This window comes from Pholcus phalangioides, unplaced genomic scaffold, assembly GCF_987345545.1.
Source record: "Pholcus phalangioides strain wild (caught in Gottingen) unplaced genomic scaffold, Ppha-v1.0 ptg000011l_1, whole genome shotgun sequence".
NCBI lineage: Eukaryota > Metazoa > Arthropoda > Arachnida > Araneae > Pholcidae > Pholcus > Pholcus phalangioides.
In genome coordinates this window covers 4,259,333-4,277,499 of record NW_028301604.1, presented here as the reverse complement: position 1 = coordinate 4,277,499, position 18,167 = coordinate 4,259,333, and the positions used below count along the sequence as shown (strand labels likewise).

The 18,167-nt window shown below is 33.6% G+C and overlaps 1 protein-coding gene across 1 annotated transcript in view; it reads right to left on the bottom strand.

Annotated features, from left to right (window-relative positions):
* Nucleotides 1–18,167, bottom strand: part of LOC149079959 (EH domain-binding protein 1-like) — a 119,443-nt gene that overhangs the window by 61,173 nt on the left and 40,103 nt on the right. Inside the window, exons 13-16 of the mRNA XM_089238869.1 lie at nt 16,720–16,813; nt 16,559–16,590; nt 12,459–12,576; nt 9,383–9,482 (exon numbers count right to left, since the gene is read on the bottom strand). Coding sequence (XP_089094995.1) covers nt 9,383–9,482; nt 12,459–12,576; nt 16,559–16,590; nt 16,720–16,813 — 344 coding nt within the window. The remainder of the gene's footprint in view (nt 1–9,382; nt 9,483–12,458; nt 12,577–16,558; nt 16,591–16,719; nt 16,814–18,167) is intronic.

Below are 18,167 nucleotides of genomic sequence, written 5' to 3'. Positions count from 1 at the left end.
TTTTTTTTTTTATGAAATTTAAAGTACTTTCAATGAATGCATAATTTAAAATTTTTTGTCTAAACAATAGAAAAAAGGCACCTTTCGCGATTTTGCTCCCCCATTGACAAAGACTTGGCTATGCCATTGCTGAAAGCGATCCTATTGCAGAGGCCACACTTGAGTACAAACTGGCCCAATAAGTACCAAGGTGGGTCATGAGTGAATAGTCTAGCTACACCACCACCATGGGCAGAGATACGATGGGCCCAGCATCAAAAGTGAAGTTGACTGATCTAATTATATATGCATATATGAATTGACATCATCATAGTGCCCCCCAGAAATAATGATCGTGCCCCCCAGACTTTCAAGTCTATATCCACCTATGACCACCACTTCACCAAACACTAACTCTGGCCATATAATTATATTGTAATTTACTGTCATTAACCCATTTACATCATTCCAAAAAGTGGAAAATTGGCCCGTATCACCAAATTTTTTTTATTGTATAAAGTTAGAAATATTTCAAAATGAAAAAAAGCGAAAAACAAAATGGCGTATACAAATAATTTATAATTTTACTTAGTTCAATGAAGATATACATTGAAAATAATTTGAAAAATTAAATTTAATAGTTTTTTATACACTACGATAGTACTCTAATGTTTTGTTCTTATGCATAAAAAACTAGTATGCACATATGCACTATGGTGATAATGGCCAGGAAAATTCCTCACATATATGCACTTATGATGCAAATGGGTTAATGATGGGTTGGAAGTGAAGGCGCTGTCTATTGGTAGTCGCTTCAAGTTCGTTAGGGAAAATATCTTATCTATATCCTCCTTCGGGTTCGAACCCGGGACTGTGACAGCAACCTTCTCGGTGATAGATGAGCATCTTACCACCACTGCCAATGATAGTCAAATGTTGGAGGCTGGTAGGTAATGGAAGGCTAATCTAAGAGAGTGACGAGGGCCTTCCAACCCCAACCTCAAGTCAATTGAGAGCCGCCTTCCTTCCCAATCTCCTAATCCATCTGGCGACACATTGGTCAAAGAACGCCAACAGTCATAACATGCGTTGGTGTATTATTGGGCAGGAGAATCCTTGGGGAGTGTTCTGGAAGCAAATATTCGCTAAGGAAAATAGGACCAGGCTGGGTTATTGCAACTGTGCTTGATGCAAAGGAGTGTGTTCATTAATAATCTTTAGGAAATATTGAAAAAATAAATTTTCTTGTGAAACCAGAACACAAATCATGACATGATAATGCCAGTCCAGACAAAGCAAGGTCAATAAAATTGTCAAAGAACAATGTGTGCTCATGAGCATATGCAATATTAACCTTTTTTCATTGTCTTGGGTGGGAGCACGAGCCTTCTGCGCCCCTTCCTGTGTATCGCCTCTGTGTGCGCTTGATTAACCAGCCTACAAAGGCTGCATATGAATCCCATTAAAAATGTAGGAAGTGTCTTCAGCAAAAATAGTCAACTTAGAACGTGATAGAACTTGAAGAAAGGTTCATGTGGTGGATGGTATAGTATAACTTACATTGTGCGGACAGTATGCTGCAAAACTAATCAATCTTCAGTTCCTGTACATATTCGGTAAATGATAGAACCTTGATATTTTGAAATCAGATACATCGCGTCACTTTCTCTCATGCTGTTTTAATAAATTAATAGAAACAAATTTTGATTATTCTATTTTATTGCAGTTATCTTATAATGCAGGAAGTAAACCATGCACTTGTCCATGTTTACCGTCTTCTGTGTTTGAGAAATTAAAACATAAAAGTCCTTGAAATATATTTATAGGCGGCTAAGAGAAACAACTCCCTCCCCTATCATCAACGTTTCAAAAAATAAAAACATCTTTCATCGATTCCCGTCAACAATGTGTTTCTTTTGAATACCCGAATGTGTATTCAAACTTGAAGGATAGAATTGCACAACTCTGAAATACAGTGCCCGTTGCTTAGTGTGATCTGATCAGATCGGGACTCAGGATTTTGATGACCAATTGATAATTACATCCGAAAAAACACAGATGCAAATATGATGACAACACATCCCATTTTGTATGCAAAAAACGAAACAGCTCCATTTTTTACTCAAAAATAATGGCAAAGTATTCAATCATGCTGCAATGTTCAATCAACTGACTCATTTTCAGTGACTTATCATACTATTCCTAATACGTGAATGTTATTTTTTAAATCTAACAGCGTGTCTGCTTTTTAAATAAGCCATGGTGAAGAGTTGAAATAAAACTGTTTAACATGGATTACAATACTTTTAAACCATTTCTAAGACCATGAGAAGTATACTTCCCACCTACTTCTTCTTAAATACTCCTTTAAATGGCCAGCGGTCCTGCACGTATATTTACGTGTGAAGTTGGTGACTTCCAAAAAGTCCCGGCCGTATTTTTAAGTGAAAACTTTTCGACTTCCAAATGGTCCTGGCTGTAAATATACTGCCTTGCTTTTCCACCCATAAAGAATCACTAAGCTGGCTTATCATACGCCCCTCTCCCTTCTCCACAAAATGACCATTGTACTCGCAACAGTGCTGGGCATTGAAAACGACAAAATGGCTTCTGCCTCTTTGTGGGGGGGGGGGGGGCAGTTTTCAATTAACTTAGCAGATACAGACGTTTGACAAGCACCTCTTGAATAGCCAGTTCAAAGAAGCCTTAATTTATTTGTAAATGAAGAGGAATTTTCAGAAAGTATAAAGAAGCCTGATCTTCAGCAACAAATGTCCCACCTAAAAGGCTTGTTTTTAGCTTATTACAGAAATTCTTATCACTTGATTATACGAAATATACTCGCATTCACTTTTCTTTTGGAATGAAAGTTACAGCGTAACATTTGACTGCGAAACACTAAATGCGTGATATGGATAAACAGAATTTTTTTATTTTATTTTATTTTTCATTTGTTTATTTTTACCTCTTTATCACTGCTTAAGTACAATACGGCAGAAACTCAATTATCCGATGTGATTGGAAAGCCCTACATCAGAAAACCAAATATAGTATCACTTTGATTTGATGCAGAGCATAATTGATACCAGTGTTTCTTAACTCCTGCAATTCTATCCTTCAAGTTTGAATACACATTCGGGTATTCGAAAGAAACACATTGTTGACGGGAAACAATGAGAGATGTGTTTATTTTGCCAAACATTGATGATGAAAAGGCGGATCGTTTCTCTTATCTACCTATAAACGTATTTCGAAGATTTTTCATCTCTGAAACACAGAAGACGGTGAACGCGGACAAGTGCCATTTACACATTTTTTATTGTGAGTTTTGTTATTTCCACTGTGTAAGTTATAACGTGCATCAATGAAATTTATGAAATAACAGAAATATAGTTTAATGGACGTACATACTTGATCCCTAGAGAAAGTCTTAAACTGTGAATCTGGTCAACAGTAACATACTGACCAAGAACTGAAGGGACTGTTTTTTTACCTTCCATTTGCCTCTACTAGATTTAGGAAATTCATTGTGCCTCTACTAAATTATAAATTCAGTGCCACACTTGCATGGCTTATAACGGCTACTATTGCTTGATGGGGACAGCATGAATAAAATGTAGAAATTTTTGTCAACAAGGAGGGGGAAGTAGACCTATGGCCACAACCGGGAGGGGGGGGGGGAAGAGCAGGCAAGTCTGATGTCCCAGGCGTTGTACCAGAAATAGAGCCAACTTCACATTTTAACTGCGTATTCTGCATGGCAAGAGAAGCCAAAATGCTGGTTTGCCATGGGTGACAAATTATCTAGTTGTGTGGCCCTAACTACACCTACTACATAGTGTACAGGCTGATAATGACTTATATGAAAAAGTATTCTGGTGAAACTTCACCTTCAGAATGTGCATTAAATAATTTTAAATGAAATAAAAAACAAAATGAGAGTACAGTATATATATAAACCAAAATCCTCTCTTTCTCTCTAACAACTATATACAAAGTTTTTCCCAGTTGTGATATACGTCTTATGAGTATGACTGCATACTTTGCAAAAGTGATAACAATACCCACAAATGATAACATTATCCATTATTCCAATAAGCAACATCTACTTTACAAAACATTATTCTTTTCTTAAACAATGTAATTAATGTTTCATAAAATTCAATGTTTTTAATTTGTCAATTTGAATTGAGATGAAATTTATTACTTAAATTTATTTGAAATCCCTTTTTAACCCTTACAGCAGCAATTCTGAGATATCTCGTCAAACTTGATCAGCTTTATTTTAGTCACCCTGAAATATGAAATACCTCTGGTTCTTAACAAGCTTTTATTTCCAATGTGGCAGTTACAATGCGGATCAGGAAAAGTTTAAAACTGCTTAAAGGGTTAAACAGGTTATTCATCAGCCAAAAAATAATAAAATAAAAAATATTCAACAACTATTATACTTTAATTTTATTTCCAATTTTCCTAAATTTTCTTTTATATTGGAATAAAGTATAACAGTTGCATAACTGCTCAAATGCATTAAATTATTTCATTCATATTATAATATATTCATAGTTTGAGTTTCATGGAAATTGTTTCATTATTTTTGCACATCACTTTTTGCCTTATCACATGGGTTTTACATCCCCTTTAAAGAGATGTTTGAGACTAGACCTACTCCCGGTTGAATTGCCTCAACAGTGTTGTCCTAACACGGCCGGAACTGGGAGGCAGAGGAGCAATTGCCCCGGATGGCGAGCTTGGGGTGGGTGACAAATTTCAGGGATAGAAATCGACAAAAAAAATTTCTGCAAAAAAACACTTTGTTATAGAACTATTGAGTTTTACAGTGTGGGTACAAAGTCAAGTTTGCTCTCTTGACAAAACTCCTAATTACGATCCTGTTTGTCCTGTATAGTACAATAAGCATTTTTATTGAAACTATAGAAAAATATTGACAATGGGATAAGGACAAATAGCTATCTTCAGAACACACCAACATGGAAAAACAAACACATTATGTCCCAATGAAAACTGTGGTCAGAATCAGATTGAGAGAGCATCTGTTGTGGTCAGAATTGTTTTTCTTCATTTCAGTATTTTTATTCTCAGTTTTGACATCATAGTTGTTGCTTTTTGTTGTTTGTGGCGTCATATGTCCAGTTTGGCCCCTTCAAATATTATTCTTGAATAAGGAAGAAAGGAAGCTAGAATGGACCTAAGGGGCAGTTTCAGCACCAATCAAAGTAATATTCTGGAATTGCTTATCTGCTGGAAGTACTTTCCTACCACTTTGCATATGTACTCTAGAAATGGCACTAGATCTCATTATAATGAGGCATGATGGACCTACATAGGACTGTTCATAGCCAGCTCTAAACATTTTCTTACAAATTTCTCACATAGAGATTGGTGAGCTTTCCAATTATAATTGGAACTTTTGCAGTCATCATGAATTTGTGTGCAAAACCATTCTTTAAGAACTAAATGGATTTCAAAATCATCAGACCTTGAAATATTCTTTGGTGCATTTCATGGATAAGAAAGGAGATGTTAGAAAGGTTGATGATACTTAGATTACTGTCTCTAGCACAAAATAGATAAAATGATTTTATATGATTTTCTGTCGTACATCTGAATATCTATCTTTGCACTTACAAACTTCTCATTTTTTAGAGATTGAGGGTAGGGTTACTTTCCACCCGTATGTGATTCCCCCTCCTATTAATTCAGAGAACTTGTATATGCTTATCATGCCACATAACCTATTATTTTATTTTGAATCATAATACTGTTGACGCTTGTTTCTATGAACCTGTGCGGACATGAAAAATAGTTTGTAAAATCAAAATATTTAGTAAATGGGAAAGATGTTGGGAAAAATAGTATATTTTTTGGGAAGAGAAGATTAGTTCATAAATTAGAGGTTTGGAAAATTGAGCATCGTTTATAGATATTTTAGGCTTTAATGTTTATAACAGTAAAGTGAAATGTGATTGCTTTGTGTGCTAGGCTTATTTTTTTAATGAGATTATCATTGAATTTCATCAAAATTGATTACATACTTTTTGAGATATCATGATTTTTGTTCGAGTTATGAAATTGTGCCAAGTTGTCTTGATTTATAGAGACTTGTAGGACCAGTGATAAACATTTTGCAGCCCGAGACAAATGCTATTTTGTAGCCAGAGATGAATATTATTTTGCCACCCCCTTGAGAAGAAGGTGACCACAACATTTAGAAAATTTCTTTTTTTTTCTCCAGTAGAAACCCCTATTTTTATTATTATTTATAGAGATTGATATGTTTAACAAGTAATGTAATTTATTCAAAATTAAATCAAATAAATGAGTACACTGTATTTATTTATTTGAGTACATAATTGCAAAAAATTAATTAAAATTTTATGAATAAGAGCATTCAAGTTCTCACATAAAATTAAAAATAAAACTAATCATGTTACATGCAGGGTGTGCGATTGGTGATTAGAAACCACCTACTTGATAAAACACATTTTATTAGCTGCTAGGCAGGGCCATCTTAAGAGCATCACGGGCCAAGTGATTTTTCTGAGGCTCTACCTGACAAATTCCCAAAAATTTCAAACAGTCCTCATTTTTGTGAGCCCCCTCCCCTTTTCTTGAGGTGCCTGGGTGGACCCATATGTCAAGACAGCACTGCTGCTAGCTACCATAGTTTATAGAACAAAATTTAGTTCTTTGAATTTCTTACTACAGTCAACGCTCATTATAACAATCTTTCCATCAAAATGACCATTAGTCGCATTTTTTTTCTATTTCTACCATATTATTTTTCATCCAATATAACAACCGGTAAATATCATTCAATGCATTATAATGACAGATCTCAGCTCAGCCTCCCAGTTTTTTTTGCAAAGAAATGGGCAAAATCCCTCTGTGAATGTGTTTGACCAAGTTGACTACAAATTGATGTCGCAAGCCAAAATAACTGAATCATTGGATATTCCAAAGAGTATGTTGTTCACCATAATTAAAAACCCTGACTCAATTATGAAAGCAGAAACTGTTTCCTTTTTTGCGTAGTCAATCAAAGGAAGGGAAATTCCAACAGTTGGAAAAAGCCGGGAAGCTAAAATTTATGGTTTTTTGAAAATTTTCGATATAATAACCTCCCAATGTAATTAATGACTGTTTTCCATGAAACAAAGGGGGTCATTATAATGAGCATCAACTGTATATTTACACACACACACAAATAAAAATAAATATCTCTCTCTCTCCTCTTAACCTCTTCACGCCAGAGGTACACATGTACTTCTACACAAGGTAATTCACATATGTTTACCTCATTCTTAACAGATTCAAATGGTATTTAACGATTCTTTTTTTCAAGTTAAGACCTGATGTACACATATGTGTACCTAACTCCAATGGCCCTAGTAAAGATATCACCCCTAATTAACTAATTTTTTTTTAAATTCTGTTCAAAGGGCATTGACATGCAATAAACACAAATCAATCAAAAAAAAATTTTTTTTAATGACTTGGGTTTGAAGTTAAACAGATTGGGCAAATGTAAAAACTAATCACACTTGAGTAACATTCAATAGATCAGAACAATATAGAAAAGAAATAAATAAGCAAATATTTTAAACTTTAATTTAAAAAATTTGCCTCCAAAAAATAATTTAATACCTTGTGTGTTCTAATCAACATAAGCTACCTAAGTTTTATAAATTAAAAAGCCAAGTTTTTTGTTTCTGAACCACTGTACAAATTTCTTGCTAATTTTTTCCACTTTGATGATTTTTAAACAAATTAAAATATTTAAAATAATACAACTGACCATATTTTGCTGAATACGATTTAAAACGTCAATCAGCTCTTTACTTTGCTTGTTAGAAAATAACCCTTTTTTAAGTGTAATATATGAATTGTTCATTTCAATATCTGTTAAATAAGTACAAAAATCTCACTAAAATGATGTAGCAACTATTCAAATTTATATGGTGTAACTATGTAGAATAGTAGGCCTGTAACTAGGCTGAGGCAACTAGGGCCCCGAGTTGAATTGGGCCAAAAAAATGTACATCCATTTTGCATAATAACTCTTTCAGGGCCCCCCCCCCAAGAAAAATTCTGCCCCAAGAAGGCACACTACGACCCTGTAGAATAGTGTTGGGTAAATTGATAAATAAAAAGTTATTTTCAAAAATCCTTGTTTTCTAATTGTGAAAGTAATGTTACTTTTCTGGAATATTTTGATCTGAAAGTTCTGAATTTTTATTAATTCTGAAACTATTATCTTTTTCATCCTCAGAAAATTCTGGGATAAAAAGTTGAGGTGCAGGTGAATTACTATCAAACGTAGTAAACCACACACATCTACAGTAGGCATTCTCAGTGGAAGCAGAAGCAATAAAACCTTCTAAGATGACCAAGAGCTCTTTGGAATGACATGACTCAGTCATCTTTGGTAACCACTGATGAAAATTCCCTTTATGTATTGAGTACTATCGGCAGATTCAGAGAGGGATGATGTGGATTAAAAAACATTTATTCTTTACATGGTTTTTAATCAGCTTGCTTAAACATTATTCATTTAGCTTTCAAGAGGATAAAATGTTTCGTAAAAGATCCTAAATGATAATAAGAAAACAACCTAATGATACATTAGTAATATGGTTTATGTTAAATACAGGGTGATTCAGAACTTCCCGTACAAACATTTAGGGGAAGATAGAAAACACAAAAACAAAACAGAATCACATAGGAATGTATGACTGGAAACCCCAACCTGATCGGCTGGAGGATAAACAAAGATGCAGAAATGACAAGCCAATAATGGGTGGAAAAACTGTTTATTTAGCTATAATTTACACAAGGATAGTAAGTGTACACGTTAAGTTTCACAAAAAGTGCTCAAAGAGTTCTTACCATCCACAGTTATGCACGCTTCACAACAGCGATGCATTGATTGTCAAACCCTTTCAAAAATACTTGCATTTCATAGATGTTAAGAGATAGTAAGAGTCTTGAGCACTTTTTGTGAAACTCAATGTGTACACGTACTGTCCTCGTGTAAAGTACTGCTAAATAAACAGTTTTTCTACCCATTATTGGCTTATCATATCTGCATCTTAGTTTATCGTCCAAGTGATCAGGTTGGGGTTTCCGGTCATATATTGTTTTGTTTTTTTGTTTTCTACCTACCCTAAAAGTTTGTACATTTAGTTTTGAATCACCCTGTACAATTGATTGATTTGTATTCTTCATTCAAGTTTTATTATTGCAATCTGTTGGATTTTCATGGCTTAAAATCCAAGTAAACTATGGTTGAGTTAAAAATAGTTTTGTTATGCAAAAAAATATAAATTTCTGTTCACAATTCAAAGTTTTGTTTTTAAGTTAAACAATGAATATTACTTACAAGATATTTAGTTGCATCTGTCTTCTTATCAAGGCATTTTTTTTATTAACTAAGGTGAACCACTTATGCATGAGCCTACATTCTTCTTCATCATCACCATCTTAAAAACAATAAAAATATTCAAGTTAAAAAGCTTCATTAAAAGCTTGGTAAAAAATTTTTCTCTCCCCTGAAAAAGTCCATTAGAGGAAAAATTTTGTGTGAGAAAAATATATTTTATTTATTGTTTTTTTATCTATGTGAATAAAATTATACTGCTAAAAACCTTTGCAGAACCACAGATAGTAAAGCACCATTTTTGTTACTTGGACACAAAAAAGTTGCAGGACATCTATAAATCAAGGGTGAAAAAACTCTGGTGCAGAGGCTAATTCGGCTTATTTTGAGGTTTCTATCATACTTTTTTTGTTTAAGCTGTAACAAAGTACAATGCTGTACTAAAGAGGTTGCATATATGAGTGAGAAGTTTTTCTAGCAAGAAAAAAGTATGAAGTGCCATGTTTTCTAAAGCTGAGTTCATACTACACATATTGCACATTATCCTTGAGGAATGTGCTGAAGGTGTATGGGATGACAAGTTATGAGACAAGCAACATATCAGCTGCTTGTGAGAATCCCAAAACGCCTCCTGAATCTTATATGACGAAAAGCTGCAGTGGTGCTGGAACAACTGGTTTGTGTGTGGAAAATAAAACAAGTAAAAAGCAAGGCATATTCCTAAAAGAACCTGAAAGCTTTTGAGACAAGGCGGCTGCCTCTATGTACTTTATGTTAATTTTAAGAGCACATTTGATAGCATAAACTACACCATCTTATGGCAAATTCTTCAGAATTTGGGCTTAGATCCTAAATTTATAGCTCTCTTGAACGACATGTATTCCAAGGCAACAGCAAGGGTTAGAACTCAATGTGGTTTGACAGATGCCATTCCAATCAAGTGAGGAGTATTACAAGGAGAAATTTTGAGGCCCGCTCTTTTTAGCATTTATTTTGTTGAACTAGTAAAAAGACTGAATTCTTCAGATAGTCCACCTCTCAGGGTCTCAACTAGTTACTTTGTTATATTGTATACATATAACATTGTTTACTTTATGCAGATGATACCGTAATTCTTGCTGATTCGACCATAAATTTGAAAAAGAAATTTGATATTCTTTATACATATTTTAATGACTATCATTTGGAGATCAATGTACACAAAACAAAAATCACTGTTTTCTGAAAATCACCACAAACTAAACTGAAAGCCTGGCATTTTGGAAGACAACCCTAAATGCTGCGAATGAATATATATACTTGGGGGTACCATTTTCTTGCTATGGAACTTTTCTGAAAGCCAAGCTTACTTTCTGTGCCAAATCAAAGTGTGTGATCGTGTCCCTATGGACTGCCCTTGTGAAAGGAAAGATTTCCCATGCCTCAATGGATCCAAAACTGTTCAATAGCTCCCACATTAATGTATGGCTGAGATCTGGGCTCCCAGCAATTGTGAGAGTTTAGAGGGTGTCTTTTGCTTCTATATGAAGAAAATGTTCATTTTTACAGCCTGGTATTGTCATATACCTTTTAAGACCACATATGTACTATTTAAATTATTATTTTTTACAAGAGGTACACATATTTCTAGGACCTGTTTCTCATAAGTGTGGGTCCCTGGCCAAATATGAATTTTTGGGGCACCTTATAAGGGGCATATATCATACATAATGTTCTTTGGGGCAGAAGCCTGGGGAGGCGCCCATGCCTATAATGCAAAAAACAGAAAATTTTGCAGAGCTGAAAATTTGTGAGCCCTGGGCATGAACCCTGTTTGCCCATACGAGAAACAGGCCCTGTATATTTCTCTCTCTCTACTGGTTTCAATAAGAGCTGTAAATTCCAGCACTGTGTATGAGTCAGACACAGAACCAAATATTATGTATTAAATACAGTGGAACTTGGTAAATTCAAAATTTTCCCCAATTCGACTTTACTGTACTTCCCTTGAACATCACCCTGATCAAGTTAGACTAAATAAGATAACAGACCAAAAGTCAGAGGCACATAATATCACATTAAAAATAAGCAGCAAGCATTGATATGGCATATAATATAATGCAGTGTTTCTCAACCTTTTTCAGCCCAAAGCCCCTTTTGGGCCATATTTTCTTCTTGTGCCTCCCCCATTTTATCTAGGGCTTTACCCTCATCTACAAGTGAGACCCTTTCTACTTATTGAATTGAACTTAATCAAAAATAGATACATAATGAACAAAACTTTATATATAAGAACAATTTCAGGAACCCTGGGCCTGGATCCAAAAGATAAATGATCATCCCTCCTGAGAGCCGAATTATATCACACATTGTAAAATATGGGATAATCCACTGAACCAACGCAACAAATTAACCCTCTCTACAAATCACCCTGGATTAGCACCTGCCTTAGATTAGAGTTCAGTAAGCGTCCTTCTCATGGGAGTTTTAAACATGGCCATCTGAACATCATGGGTCCTCAGGCAAAGTGATGTTCTGGGGGCCACATACTTAACTGGAAGTAACAGATTACATACTTACATCCAGAAATCATAGTACCAGATCTTGTTGTGTAGGTCCCCTCTGAACAAGATGCCCTGGGTCATACCTAAATGGGCCCATTACAATGGCTGTAACCTCTTTGCTACAGAAGTACACACATGTGCAAATTCATTTCTAATTTTAATGGGTTTAAATTGTTTTTTAATGATTCTTTTTTTCAAGACCTGAGGTACATATATAAATGGTCCTAATAAGGATATTGACCCAAGTTAATAAATTGATTGATTAGTCAATTAATTAAACAAAATTCTTTTTAAAGGGTATTTTGACATACAATTAACACAAATCAATCAAAAAAAATTTTTAATAGCCAGTTTTGGCTCAGGTTTGAAGAGCCACAAACAGTTCTGTTCAACTGTGAAAGTAATTACATATTTTATATACATTGTAAAAAATTAGTGGGAAAGTAGTCACTATAATTTTCTGATAGTAGTTAAGGCTGCAGACAGCTCTAAGCATGCCAATTTTAATTACAGACACCTGTATATATTTATCTCACCATTCATTGCACATCGAATAAGTTTCTCTAGCACTGCAGCTTCTTTGTCTATTTGGTTTTGCTCTCTCTCTAGTGCTTCCATTTCATTAGGAACATAAAGACTCTTTTCTGAAAAACCCTGAAACAATGAAAAGAAATATGTAGCCAAAATAATGTTGTATATAACATTTAAGGTCATATTGAAATGTCAGTGAAAACTGTGTGAGTGTGAAACTCTTTGAATCAATTTAATTAATCCTTGGATTGATTTTTTGAATTTTTAATAGGAATAAATGTTAAAAAATTCATTTCACATATGAATTATAGTGTATTTTTTGTAAACTGGTATCCAAAACCTAATCATGCAAGCTGTTGTGAGCAGTTACCGTCATAAGTCAGAATAAGAAGCCACCAATATACATAATATTTTAATTGAGATGGGGATCAGTTTCCCCTGAAATTAGGTATAATGTAACAGCACATATCAAGTAATTTAAAACAGATTTTTGGTACGAGGTAATCAGTGTTTGATGTGAAACCTGGATTTCAAGTAACAAACTCGGAATTTCAGGGATGGCTCAGAAAAATTCAGATAATTATACTGCAATTAGTTATTGGAAAGCTGGAAGGAGTGGGAACAATGACCAATGTTAATCAAAAATTTGACCACTACAGTGTTGTGTTCAGGCTTTGGACCATATTTCAAACACATGGAATATGTAAGAAGCATAATAATACGCTAAGTTGTGCCAAGCTACAAGCTGGGGCAGATTTATGGTTTTGCCACCTTGTTGGGTCCTCTGTTAACCAATCAACTGGTTAAGACAGCATTTGCCATCACAAGAATTTGTCTGTCTTTATCGCATGGACATGACAGTATAATTTCTCATACAGCTGCAGCCACTTGCACATCATGCATCTCAAAGCACTCTTTATTTTTTTGATTTCCAATTCCCTTGTTGAATCTGCTTCATTTTACTCATATCTCTTAGCAAATGTTCAGTTGCTATGGATTCCCATAAATCCATCAGCAGCATTTCTTAGTGTCACAAGAACATAATTCCCTCATGGCCCCCACAAAGGAAGGGGCTGGAGTGGGCCTGGGGTGATTCTCATCAGTTTTTGTTTTATCACACTATAAATTGATCATAAAGGAGCCCGTGGAAGTCTGGTCTGGGGGGCCTGCAAAAGCCCCCGGCTAGGGACTCTGCTAATCCACCCTCCCCCCACTTTTAAGATGTCGTATTGCATCTCAACACATTCTCCCTGATGTTTATATTTTTTGCAAAGGACCCTCTACCTAGCAGACCATCACATGGACTATTTAACAAATTCTACCACATGAAACACATATAAAAATGCACTTTTTTTGTTTATTACTTTTCAGTTCAACACGTTGTCTTTGGTTTGCCTTTGTGCATCGCATTTGAAGGTTGTTGGCAATTTTGTAGTTTGACTGTTTCTATTTGATCCATTCAAATCAATTTTTAAAATTTTGGTTATTTTTGTTTTGACTGCGATGACTGATGATAATAAAAAAGCTCTTGTAAGAGGTGTGTTATGTGCTCTAAAGCTAAAAAATGAAAAGAAACCAACTATTGGTGCCCTGATTGTGATGTTGGTTTGTGCCTGGCTCCGTGTTATGGAATATATCACACAAACTGAATACTAGAGTAAGACTTAGAAAACCTTTTTTTTGTATATTTTCTATCTCATAATTAGTAAAAATAAATAACATACAAGGAAAAATATTCAATTTGCATGTCATTTTAAATTTCAATACATCATTTTTAACATGAACTACCAAGAAATATTTTCCTGCATTCATTTTGAACTGGAACAGCCCATGCTGTTCATTGCATTTAATTAAGAATTCAATACAGTAAAACCTCGTTAAGTTGTCACTCCAGTTAAGTTGTTGGTTTTCTTCAGTCCCTTCCAGCTTTCATGGACAACAATGTTATTAAACCCTCATTTACTCGTCGCTAATTTCGATTAACTCGTCACTATGGAAAAGTTTGAGAAAGAGGATTAGATTATTTTTATGGCTCCCTTTAAAAAAGGTGCTTGTTAACAGCATTGCTGCATGATTAAAAGTTACAAAAAGAGCATATGTACCAAAACAGAACAGTTTGAGTAATGAAAGTCACATTGGGGAAGTTCATTTGCTGATTGAGATTTTTGAAATGTTAGGAACTATTCAAGCTAGACCTGATTTCTGCATGGGCCTCACTAATTTAGAGTTTCAAATTTGAACACAATATCTTTGTTGAAAAATCAGACATATTTTCTAAAGTTGGGGGTCTTTTAATGTGTGCGTTTTCCTATCCAGGGCCCTTTCAAGTCTAAAGTGGACTATGTGTTTGAGATTATCTTGTAATTAGTATGTGAAAGATTACCTTGATAAAAATTTTACCTAGATTACCTTGTAGTTGTATCATGAACTACTGAAGAAGAATGAAAACGCTAAAATTAAATTTCATGTATATGTAAAATAATGAGCAATAGTTCTATTGTGAAGAAAGCTAACTATTCTAATAGTTGCTCTGATTAGTCTAAATTAAAAATTATTAGTATAAATCAAAGTGTACTAGTGTATTTTACTACAATAAATTAAGTAATAAGAGATTTAAAAAGGTAAAAAAATTCCATTATATTTTCTTTTGCAATTTATAAATTTTAATAATATAGTAATTTTAATAAATGCTATATTACTTTAAATTTATACGATTTTCACAATATTGCACATTGGCTGATTTACAGTTTTTGCAGTAACATATACACTCTCTGGAATTTGCTACCCCCGTTTGAAGAGCCTGCATTCACTTATGTCAGCATTGCTTCTCATATTTGCTTTGCGGTGTAAATACAGTGATACCTTGGCTAACAAAGATAATCCGCTCCAGAATTGAGGTCGTAAGCCAAAATCTTTGTTAGCCAAAACATGATTTTCCATGGAAAATAATTTCATTTATTCCAGGTACTGCACAAAATTTAAAGATAAGTTTTTTAAAACATTTCAAGGAGCGCTATGAAAAAGACAAAAACTGACCAAAGGCTAAAATGAAAGGCTTCAAAATTGTATAAATCATAATTTATAGCAAGATAAGATTCGAGATATCTTTTATTTTGCACTATGTACATAACCAATACAAGCTTTATTAAGCTAGTCACAAGACAACTCAGTTGAGATCGTAAATGCCTCTTATCCATTTGTGTTTTGATCAACTCATTGTACTCTGTGTCTTATACATGCAGATAGAAAAGATAAGCTCCTAGCCTCTTGCTCCATAAGCCTCTTGCACTGAAAGAACGCATGCTCTGAAAACACTGGCAAATTTTTTCAATGCATTTTCTATTAGCTGAATCTTTCATTTTACATGAAAGGATTTGAAAACTTTCAAAAAGAGGGGTGTAGGTAATGGAAAAGATTTTGAGGTGTGAACGAGTTAATCAGGCTCGAGTGCCAGTAATTCTGACGATGATTGGTGCTAAAATTCAGCTCATGATGTGGCTGTTTTATGTTAGCGTGTGCATTCATATCAATGAAAATGTTTGTTGGACGAGGCAGAAAAATTAAGAAAAAATCTTTGTTAGCCAAAAAATTTGTAAGCCAAGGTGTTTGTTAGCTGAGATATCGCTGTATGAGGGATGCTTTGGAAAAATGCATAGCTGATGAAAATTTTCTCCAGCTGACAAGAACACCCTCATCTCTGAGCTGTAAGAAAAATAGGAACATTAGCCTTCAAGAACCCTAAGATTACATGATCCATGACACATGAAAAGCTCTTGATTTAGAATAGATAGAAAATGGACATATTTTCGTTGGCATGGCTGATTGTATGACTTTTCACACAAGTTCTGTATCTTCACACATTCTATACTTATATTTTCTATAAATAATGTTTAATGTTTGCATAAACTATGCATTTTAATTTCTTTAGCACATCCTTTCAAAACAGCTCTTACACATACGTTAAATCATGTATTATTGATCTGGCAACTGCTGAATGGCCTTATCCAACTACATATTTTAATAGTTAAATATCCTTGTTGCTTGGATTTTGGGTACCAGTACATTATGGGGTGAATGGAAATATTAAACAAAGAAAATAAAATACCTTCACATCATTCCTCTTGATATGAAAGATACCTAATTTGAATAACAAAGAAAACCATGAATATTTGATAGTTGCAAAATGAGTATATACATATTTTACAAACAAAGAACATTTCAAAACATTTAAAGTTAAATTTATTTATAATGAAATTTATTTCTTGCCTGACTCAGTTTTATTGCCAGAAAAATCCATATTATTTTCATCGCTTTTACATGTTGGATGGCAGCCTAATTCACATGGCTTGTTTTCATTTCCCTACAATATTAATTATTACATTCACTCCATATACATACTAAAAATTGGACAGATACTGAGAAATAATTAATAAAATTAAGCATTTCCGCAAAAATCATAAGATGTGTATGATCTATTTCCTCCTTGAGATTTGAAACATACTTACAAGGAAAGGGTCAAAAGGTGTTATCCTCAAAAAATTACGAACAAATTTAATACACATTCATCTCACTCAGAAACGCATAAAAACACAAAATTAGAATTATTAAAGCAACAAAAATGAATAAAAATTACAACAGTTGGCTACTTATCACCTTTTGTGCTTCTTGGCAATATCTCTAAAAAAATTCTTTTCCCTCTTTCTTCAGAAGCAAATATTAGACTATCCTCTTGTCCTTTCTTCCAGCTTTTCCCATCAGAAACTCCATTATTTCTACTTTTTTTTCACTGTCTGTGCTATACCTAATCATGTGTTGTTTGAATGATGTCACTCCAAGACTGCAGGGTTGAGGAATTTTAAAATTAATTTTTGGCCTCTTGTCATTCAAAATATTAATATTTACAATTTTTTTTGAGTGACCCATAATAATTCCGCCAGATATTTTAATATTTTTGTGCATATTTTAATAAGTAGAATTAGTGGTAATTTTTTCAAAACCTTTTGAGGATGACACCTTTGGACCCTTTCCTTGTTAGATATCTATAAACTAGGTGACAATGAGCTTTTTTTCTCCAAAAAAGTCTGTAAAAGTGATTGAGCAAATTTGACTCTAAGTGTTTGTAGGTAATCAAAATGATTTTTAACTTGTTTTTCAACAAGCAAAAAACCTATTCTATGAGGTTTTTTTTTTTTTTTTTGTACTTTTCTTATATCAATTTTAGTTTATTATTCTCTTTGCTGCTCAGAAAGAAACTTCATAAAGTTCTTAAATGCCTCCATTTATTACTAATCTATATTTTAATTTTACTTATGTTGCTTTCCTTTCATGTACATTCCATCACCAAAAATTTAATGCCTTTCTATTTGTGGGAAAAAAACATTTTTTGCGATTGTAAAATACTTAAATAAAAATATGGGTATCTATTTTCAATTTCATGATCAAAATGTCTTTTTTTTCTGGATTATGATGAATCAATTCAAAATTGAAAAATTTTTATATATTTTTGATGTAAAAGATTTCATATAGTCTTAGATTTTAAAATTACAAAAATAAAATAAAAAAATGGTATAATTTTTTTCTGAAATTTTAAAAATATAATTTTAAGCTTCCAGAATCCATAAGCCAATTTTTTGGCATTGCAACTTAGGCATAATTATGTAACATCATGCAAGGTTTGTTATGTTCTAACATATTCTGTAACTTTAGAGATGGTT